The 9930-nt window shown below is 35.5% G+C and overlaps 1 protein-coding gene across 1 annotated transcript; it reads left to right on the plus strand.

Annotated features, from left to right (window-relative positions):
* Window positions 1-288: 288 nt before the first annotated feature.
* On the plus strand, window positions 289-1349 carry LOC149173212 (uncharacterized). The gene is made up of 2 exons (XM_089427889.1): window positions 289-611; window positions 747-1349. Exons 1-2 carry the CDS (start codon window positions 351-353, stop codon window positions 945-947), a joined length of 462 nt encoding a protein of 153 aa, XP_089284015.1. The 5' UTR covers window positions 289-350; the 3' UTR covers window positions 948-1349.
* Window positions 1350-9930: the final 8581 nt, after the last annotated feature.

Genomic DNA, 9930 nt, shown 5'->3' on the forward strand with positions numbered 1-9930 from the left:
CGTCCTCGTCTTGGCACTTGTCCTTCTGCCATCTTCTCTTAACTAAAGAAAACTGCTCTGATACCAATTGATGGGGACCCAGCCCACGTGTCCCTTACTCCCGAACCTTACGTGGACTTGTGTGATTATTTCGTAATGGGATATTTGTTTGATTGTGTATTTATGAATTAGGTGATATTTAATCACCCGCCTGTACCTCTCCGCCTCTCCACGCTCCACCTGTCCGTCTCGGGATTTGGCAAAACCCTAATTCTCACTTGGCCCTTTTCTCCGGATTGTTCGCGCTCATTCGGTCATTTTCACTGTTATGCTTGTTCTCTGTGGCTCTGCTCTGATGTTCGGCTCTATGCATGGGTTTTGTTACTCTCTGCAATGTTCCGCCCTCTGCTTATGGGTTCTGTTCAGAGGTTCGGCTCCGTCTCGGTGGGAAGCTCAAAGTTGCAACTCCGTCTCTGGTTTCAAACCATCGTTCAACTTCGTCTGCTCAGGTAAGGGTTTCGTTGCATGCTGTATGCTCTTGTCCTCAACTCGAATTTCGCCTAACCCTTCACAGCTCCTCTGTGGTTAGGTTGTCACTGAGCTTCTGCGACTTGTGGACCTGGTTACAACTGGTAAGGTTCCACACCGTGGCTCTACACTGGTCTTTCCTCCCTCTGTTCTGTCTATTCGTCGTTCATTGGCTATTTACTGTTGCAGGAGTTTGTTTACATCCGTGACCCTAACAATGTATGTCACGGTGATTGCAGGTAACTGGTTCCGTGGCCTTGCAGGGGATTCGACCGCTTATCTTCCGGGTAGCTCTGTTTCTATTTCACCTTCTTCTGTGGCTTTTAGTCTGCACGGTATTTGTTTGCCATGGTTGTCTGTATTTCGTTAATGAGTCAAGTCTGTGTGAGGGTTCGACCCACTTTGTAATTTCAGAGGGTTTCTGTGGTAATTTTCGGTGAATGTTTCGGTCCTTTGCTTTCTCGTCACTCGGTCATTCTACGGCAGTGCTTGGATAGCCTTATGAGCTCTCGCTTGCTTGGCCGTTGGCAATGTTATGTCTGGTAATAGTTATACACAGCAAATGTAATAATTTCTTTTTGGACTTCGGTGTTGTTGCTTACCTGTGGTTTGAGAACCGTGGTTTTTCTTGCTTGATAGTCCGTCTCCTTTCGTTCTTCACTTGACTTCGGCTTCGGCTGGTCGTGAGACGCTTGTAATTAGAAAACCCTGTCACTGTGTCGACCTGCAATGTATTTTCATGAACAGAACTTGGTGTATGTATGCGGTTGCCTCTCGGAGTAATGATATTTGGTTACAATACTACTTTGCAATGTGTGAATATAAACAGTAAATGAGAATAAATGAATTGTGCGTGGATGCTGTGTGAAACTCTGTCACGGTTCGTATGTGTAATAGATGCAATGAAAAGAATTCACTGTAGATGCAAGATATATCTTCGAGGACATAAAATCACAATCTGTAAATTTATTTAGGATGCACTGAACAATATATATGAAGGAAAAGAATTGTATTCTGCTATTTCTCTCGTTTCAATGTCGCACTCCAGAACCTTTTACATGTATCTTTTCTGTCTTCTTATACAATAGCTTGGTAGTTAGGTAACTGTTAGTTAGTTCCAGATTACAGTTTACTTGACAGTTACTCCAGTTACGTGGCTTGGCTATTGTTAGTTTGTCTGTTCCTTCTGTCTCGTAAGGGTTTGATGCTTTACAATGATTTATGGTCTTTTGTCTAATTCTCTAATAATCTAAATTCGAAACCTATGACTACAAGTCCTTAACAATTTTAGTTAGGACCTGTTATTACAATTGAAACAGAAACAAGTTAACAAGTCACTTAAGCTAATAAACTAAATGCTGTTGTCTAATCCTTAAAGAACAAAATGATAATAATAATAAAAAAAAAACTAAGACAGTCTTGCTGTCCATCTGTTGAAATATTCATTTCTCCCAATCTTCTTCAGAAACCTGGTCTGCCTCTTCTCGGTCTGTGCCCTGTCGACCAGATGCTCCTGCATCAATACACCTCATGCTTTCCTACCCAACGCCTTCATCAATGACCAAAAACCTCACATTAGCTTTTCATTTTCTTTGATATTAAATCTTTATAACTCTACATCATTTAAAATGCTGAAATTTGTCATGGTTGAAGTAAATGTTTACCTTCCTTTATGAGTACTTACTTTTAATTTTATACATCGTTTATATTGTACAGAATATAATTTTATCATGTCTGGACTTCATTCAAAATGTTTACGAATAAATAATTAGACAAAATAATTTTAATTTGTGTAATTACTAAAATATATTTTTATTTTAAAAATATATTAAAGTTAATTATTATTTTTTAAATAATTTTTTGTTTTGTAAATAAAAAAAATTATACATCAATTTAATTTCTAGTTTAAAATGTAATTTAAAATTATGTGTGTATGTGTAACGCAATACTGTTATAATATTATATAAGTATTATTATTTAAATAATCACAAGTTATATTAAGCATCAAAATGTTGTAGTTTTAATTGTTAGTCAAAGTATTTACAATTTGATTCATCGCACAAGGGTAGAATAATCTTTTTGTTTTGTATGCCTAGTATACAACTTTAAAACCATGATCATGATTAGAGGTAGCCTAACACATGGGTAGATGTCAAAATCTCGCACTATAAATGGTAGAGTTTCAGCTCAAACCAATCTATGTGTCATCATTATGGGTATTTGTTACATAGTCTTGGGAGTATAATGGTTGTGCACCTTGGGACAAGTCATAACAAAATTCAAAAACATCTAGTTGAGTTTCATTAAAGATGGACATGTACATATCCTTCACGAATTTTTAACATGCTCTTTTGAAATAGTTAGATTTCATCATATGGAAAAGTTATTTAAAAAGTACATTCTTGTAATAATGTTCAATTTAATAGACTGGATAATTTGACACAACAAATACGGTTAGATTTGTAGTTGGTGCTTGACAAACATCAAGTCCTTGAGACACAGAAAGGTTTATCCATTTTGAGAAGAACATGGTCATGGAATTCCTTTAATTATAGGAAGTCACACACCAAATGTAATAGGAAGTCACACACCAAATGTAAATGCTTATGGACATTTTTTTTGTTTAAAATGATGAAATAGAAAAATATCATATAAGAACTATTTGAAGTCCGGTTCATACATTCTAGTACAAGCCCTTACTCATCACTGATAGTCATGGTGTTGAAGAAGAAAGAGAGTTGGTGTGTGTGCTTATTTTAGGGCATTCAAACATTTGACTATCAAAAACAAATTTCCCATCCAAATTATTGATGATCTTCAACATTCTCTTCATAAACCAATTAAAAATAGCTCTTTATGTTTTTATTATAAAAGAATATTTTTCAAAATTTATCTCTCCTTTCTTTTATATATTTAAGTTTTATAATATATTTCATATAAATTAAGTGCAAAAATAAAAATAGAAAAACACAAAATATATATTTATTTTAATAAAATTATATTGAAATCTAAGTTGATAAATCAACCATTAAAACAGTCAAAACAATTTAGATATCATATTTAGATTATTTCTCTTTAACGTGAATGTAATATATGCTTACTCACTTGTGAATGTACTATATTCTTATTCAATTGAGAGAGTCAGCTAACATTATGAAAACATTGTATTTTATGGATGTTAACTTTGGCATAAAACTAAAAATGGTCAAGAAGTAATAGTATTCTATAAAAGGAAAAACAACCATATAACAAACTTCTAAATAAAAAATAAATAAAAATTAATTTCAAAAATTGAGGAAAGATTTCAAGAATATGGCCTTGCTCATTATTTTAATGAAAAAACACATCAACGCTTTTTAGAGAAATTGAAAAACTCATTATTACCAATTCTAAAACTTTATTAATATATAATAAATGTAAATGAAACGGATTTATATATACTTTATCACTATTTATAAATAAAATAAATATTATAATATGATATATAAAATATAAATTTATTTTAATTTTTATAAATGTCCTTAAAATTATATTAGAATTTTTGATTTGATGTTTTTAAAAGTTATATATGTATATTTTTAAAAATCGTCCTTCGCTAAAAGTTTTTAGAGTAGCACTGCTAAACGCATAGAAGGCTAACATTGCATATCCTGGTTTGGAGTAAAGATCAATTTCTACTACTGTCGATCCAGCATATGACGTTCCCTGCATCATCACGCAGGTTGCATGTGATATTGCCACACAAAGATTCAAGCATGACCCGTTGCCTGCACTGTCATGCAGCTAATATCACACCAACATTCTTATCATCTCTATTAAGGTGTCGGTATAGTAAACTGTATCAATACCATGAGACAACTGTATTTAGGTGTCGGTCCAACCCAAACCTTGAGCAAAATACGAGCTAAGTAAAAAAACATTTGAAGCAGGTTTTTCATGACTCTTTTGATGAAATAATTTTACATTCACAGGTGATAACAAGGTTAGTAATGAAAATATCAAGGCGATAAGTGCTCTCCGAGATAATGAATGAAGTTTGCTAAATTATGTTTCTCAGTGATATATATATATATATATATATATATATATATATATATATATTTATTAAATTTCATTTTGCCATGTTGTACGTATGCCATTAATTGTCTAAACACCTTGTGTATTAGTTATTTTTACTTATTGATATGGTTAAATGGTAATTAGGTTTGGATATTGCATTTAAATAGGTTTTTTTACAGTTAAATCTGTACAATTTTTGGTATTTAGTTATTTGTACATCATTTAGATATTTGCAAGGAGATATTTTTCATATATTTAATATTATTTCATGAAGTAATGAAATATGTGAAAAATTTGCATGTGCTTTATATTTTAAAATTATAACTAGATTTTTCGTATATTTATTCTTATATGTTGTAATTAAGTATTTTCTCTACTTCTCATTATCAGATTGGCATCGAGGTAAATTATGGAAATCCTTCCTTAGCCTATTGAAGGGTTTTGACAGAAGACTCTCACTAGTGTGGAACGAGGTGATTTGCAATCGAGTGTGCAAAGAGGTTGACTGATTGTGTAAGTAATAAAGTTGGTCATTGCTAAAGAGTTGACCAACATTGTTTAACGGTGAGTATGTTGTTGATCCAGAAGTGGAGTAGCCACTAAAATAGAGAAGGTCCACTACTATTTGAATGAATTTCTGCTTTCTGTTAGGAAAAATCTTGATTGGTGAGAGCTCACAAAGAATAGCCATGTAAGAGGTCATTGGTCACAATAGTAGAATGTGTAAAACACTTATTGTGATAAGATGAGATAGCCAACTTCATTGAGGTTTTTGAGGATTTTTCACTAGGTTGCTAAAGGTTTTCAACCAAGAAATTTGAAGGCCAATATGGTAAACCCATGGTCATTGAACATAAAATGAATGGGAGTAAACCATTTCCCATGGTCAATGAATATAAAATGAATTTCAAGGAAATAACCTAATGGAGGAACCAAAATGGTTTACATTAGGAAATAGATGGATGAGAAAAATCACATAACTTGCTAGGAAAAAATGCAATTAGTGTGAAACCACAAAGAACAACCATGGAAGAGCTCACAGTGGTAAAGAGTATATAACAGTCCATACGATAGGATTATATAGCCAAATTCATTGAAGTGTTTGAGGCTTTTATGCTAGGTAACTAAAGGTTTTGAACCAAGAAATTTGAAGGCTAATATGAAAAACATGCGTGGTCAGTGAACATAAAAATATCAGAGCAAACTAATTCCAAGGAACATGGCCCACATTATGAAATATATGGATAAAAAAATCACCTTACTTGTTAAGAGTAAGATAAATATGTTTTAACTAAGTTTAGCTAAGGCTTTCAAGTAAATAAATTTGGTATATGCTAGGATTTTTTATGGAATTTTTTGTTATTAGGAACTATGGCATATTCAAGAAGGATTCAAATGAGTGTTAAGATGAGATAGTCACCTTGATTGAAGTTTTTGGAGTTTTTTACACTAGGTGGATAAATGTTTTCAAACAAGAAATTTGAAGGCCAATATGATAAACCCGTGGTTTTTGAAAATAAAATGATGGGGAGTAAACATGTTCCTATGGTCAGTGAATATATAATGATCGGAGTAAACCAATTTCATGGAAATCACCTAATGACGAAACAAAGGTGGCTTGCATTAGGAAAAATATTGTAACAACACTCATCAAAAATCCATGTGAAAATTAATAAAGGTGAAATAAGACCTTGGTCATGGGACACATACTCCAAGCTTAATGTTGGGCAAAAGCGTAGTGTTGGGGATCACTTGTGATCAATTAATAGGTAAGGAAATTGGCAAAGGAAATGAAAAAGGATTTGAAAAGGCATGAGGAATTTATTGGCATTTTATTTATGGAAATAATATAAATTAGGAGAAAAGAGAGGTGAAAGGTCACATGTTGCATGTGAGGAGGAAAATGATGGAAAATGAAGAAAATAAAGTGCTAATTGATAAAAAGGCTTATGAGGATCAATTGGTACCTTTTGTCAGTTTAGTTTGGGAGCTCACCTTGTATTCTCTCTCTCACATACTCTTCGACGCATAGAGTTTTCTTAGAGCACTCTTGGAGGAGTGTGGCATACTTGGAGTTTGGATAAAGAAGGAAAAGGAAGAGAAGGAAAGCATAAGAGGACATCAGAAAACAACTACAACAGGTTTTGCTTGTAGGTACCGAGTTACATGTATGTTTTCCTCACTAGTTTTGGCATGCATGGAATATGCATGTGGTTTCTTGATTATGATCTGTCATTGGCATGGAGGATTGGATGGATTGACAATGGATTTTCCTAGCCTTACCGTTTCCTAGATATCCATGGTGTTGTGTATTCCTTTCATTTATTTTCTAGTTGTTTCTCATGTTCCTTTGGATGTGGATTGAGTTACTAGTTCCTAGAAGCCTTGGTTGGACAAATGCTCAAGAAGAGCTGTAACAACTTGAGTTAAGTTACTAGTCCTAGAAGCCTTGGTTTGAAAAACGGTCTAGAAGCCCTAAGTGGGTTGAATTAACAGTCTTGGAAGCCCTAGTTGGGCAAATGCTCTGGAAACTTGATAGGAGCTATGGGTTAAGTTACTAGTCCTTGAAGCCCTTGTTGGAAAAAACACTCTAGAGTCATGGACAACTTGGGTAGAGACCAGCATGGTGATGGTTAGTGATGTTTGACTATGAGGTAGAATCACTGGTTGAGGGATGAGGTGGTTTGGCATTTGGAAGCCCTAGACGGTTTTGATTGATTTGTTTTATGAGATCCCACATTCATGCTTGGAATATGGCACAAGGGTGAATGGATAAAAGAAAGATTTGATTCAACCTAGTCTACTATCGGGTGGTTCATGGAAGTCCCATATCTGCTCAACTTATGCAATGATAAATATGATCTCCCTTTCTCCTTAGTATTTTATGGGTAAATACAATTGCTTATATTTGGCTTATATGGTTTTTATATCCTTGATATATTTGTTAGTTATATGCTGGTTATGAATGAGTTTTATGACAGAGAAAATGTATGGCTGTCATGATGTTTTGGTTAATCACTAAATTTACAATGAATATATGGCTTAATACATGGTAATGCAGTTATTGTGATGAGGCATCGATACTTCTTGGTGATTCTCATATAAGTATGGGACCCCTATGCTCAGATATGTAGGTTACACTTGTATAAAGCATATTTGTGACATGTTTGGCGAAATGCATGTCATGGCTAGTAGGGGTACAATCAAGTCCTTGTTCAATTAATTACATTTGTATCATTGTTCCAATGTTATCTTTCAGTTTAGGAAGTTTCATGGAGTTCTAGGCAATGACCCGAGCCCTAGCCCTTAAAAAGTGGCACAAAATTCGAAGATGTGAGCACAGAACTACTTGGGAAAGTCCTCAATCACATGCATGCCCATGATGTGGGAGAAACTATAGGGTAAGTCACATTCATGACCATGTTATGGGAGGGTAGGACACCGCTCACAACCAGATCACAGATCAATACACCAGTATTTTGACGTGGTTAAAAACCTCAAAGAGGGAAACAGTCCACGGCCTGAGCCAACGCGGCCACTTCAGGCAATTTATTAATAAAAGAATGAAAATTTACATATGTTTCTCTCATGCACGGATTACCCTACAAATGACCCTCCATGCACTTTAAATAGAATTCATGGACCAATCGGGTGTCAAGCCACGGATCAAGTGTCGGTAATACCGAGGAGAGAATGAACCGTCGGATCACTACATATCGTGACCATTGGATTGTAAGTTACAAAATGTATAACGGTAAAGAAACACACTTTACCTAATTCTATACCTAACTCTACACTAGACCAAGTTGTACTTAACTATTTCCTATGTGTCGGAATATCCTAACATCCCCCCTTAAGAACAACTTGGGACAGGATTGAAGGATTTACAAATATGACACAATAGGAGAAGGAAGGAGGCACTAGAGCCTATCCCCCCTTAGTGACAACTTCCTGAACTCCAACCAGAAATCGAAGTTTAGTGAACTTCGCCTCTGTGTGAGCCTTTGTAAATATGTCGGCCACTTGATCATTTGTTGAACAATATTGCACTTCAAGAACATGGTCATGAATGAGCTTTCTGATGAAGTGCATGTGCAGTTCAATGTGTTTGCTGCGCTGATGTTGGACTGGATCTTTGCATAGCTGAATGGCACTTTGATTATCACACCAAAGTGTAGTCGGATGCTGCTGTTGAAAGCCAAACTCTGACAAGATCTGACGAAGCCACAAGGCTTCCTTACTAGCTTCTACGGCACCACGATACTCTGATTCTGCTGATGAAAGAGAAATGACAGCTTGTTTCTTACAAGCCCATGTAATAGTTCCTGAACCAAGAGTGAACACATAACCGACAGTAGACTTCCGATCATCAGGGTCACCAACCCAATCGGAATCAGTGAAACCAACCAATAGAGGAGCTGCTTCGGCACTGTAATGAATCCCAAACTGAATTGTACCTCGAACATAACAACGTATTCTTTTAGCTGCTTTCTAATGACTTTCACGGGGGTTTTGCATGAACCGAGCAGCAAGGCCAACAACAAAGGAAAGGTCAGGAGGAGTATAGGTTAGATACAAAAGTTTTCCTACAAGTTGACGGTATAAGGTAGCATCAACTTCAGGAGAATTACAAGTGACTGAAAGTTTGACTCCAGACTGAAAGGGAGAAGGGGCTGGCTTACAGTCTTCCATGTGAAAATGACGTAGAATATCACAAGCATATTTGGACTGGGAAAGGGAAATGCCCTCCTTGGATTGCAAGACTTGAAGACCAAGAAAATAGTGTAAGTGTCCTAAGTTTGTCATTTCAAATTTCCTTTTAAGGCTAGACTTCACATGGTTTATAAGGTTGGGATCACTACAAGTAAGGATAATATCATCAACATAAAGAACAAGGATGATAAGAGAGTTTCCCACTTTCTTGGTGTAGACAGTATTGTCAGAATGACACCTAGAAAAGCCAGATTCTAAAAGAAAGCTATCCATTTTGGCATACCAAGCCCGAGGAGCTTGCTTGAGACCATAAAGGGATTTCTTAAGTCGACATACAAGGCTGGAGTCTGTTTGTATGAAGCTAATGGGTTGTTGCATATAGATTTCTTCATGCAAGTCTCCATGCAAGAAGGCAGATTAACATCCATCTGATGGATTTCCCATTTGAAAGAGGCAGCAAGGGAAAGAACAAGGTGGATAGAGTAATATTTGGCAACAGGGGAGAAGGTTTCAGTGTAGTCAATGCCTTCAACCTGTGAGAAACCCTTAACAACAAGATGAGCTTTATGTTTATCAACTTTCCCATCTGGTCCATACTTGGTTCTGTAAACCCATTTGCATCTAACAAGTTTTCGTCCCTTTGGTAGAGGA

Source organism: Pinus tabuliformis, chromosome 4_2 (genome assembly GCF_031772625.1).
Source record: "Pinus tabuliformis cultivar Carrire ecotype Pingquan chromosome 4_2, CPIR1, whole genome shotgun sequence".
Classification (NCBI taxonomy): Eukaryota; Viridiplantae; Streptophyta; class Pinopsida; order Pinales; family Pinaceae; genus Pinus; species Pinus tabuliformis.

Coding starts and splice junctions, on each gene's coding strand:
- LOC149173212 (XM_089427889.1), top strand. CDS start 351: ATGGGTTTTGTTACTCTCTGCAATGTTCCGCCCTCTGCTTATGGGTTC. Junction 612..746: donor TGTGGACCTGGTTACAACTG/GTAAGGTTCCAC, acceptor CGGTGATTGCAG/GTAACTGGTTCCGTGGCCTT.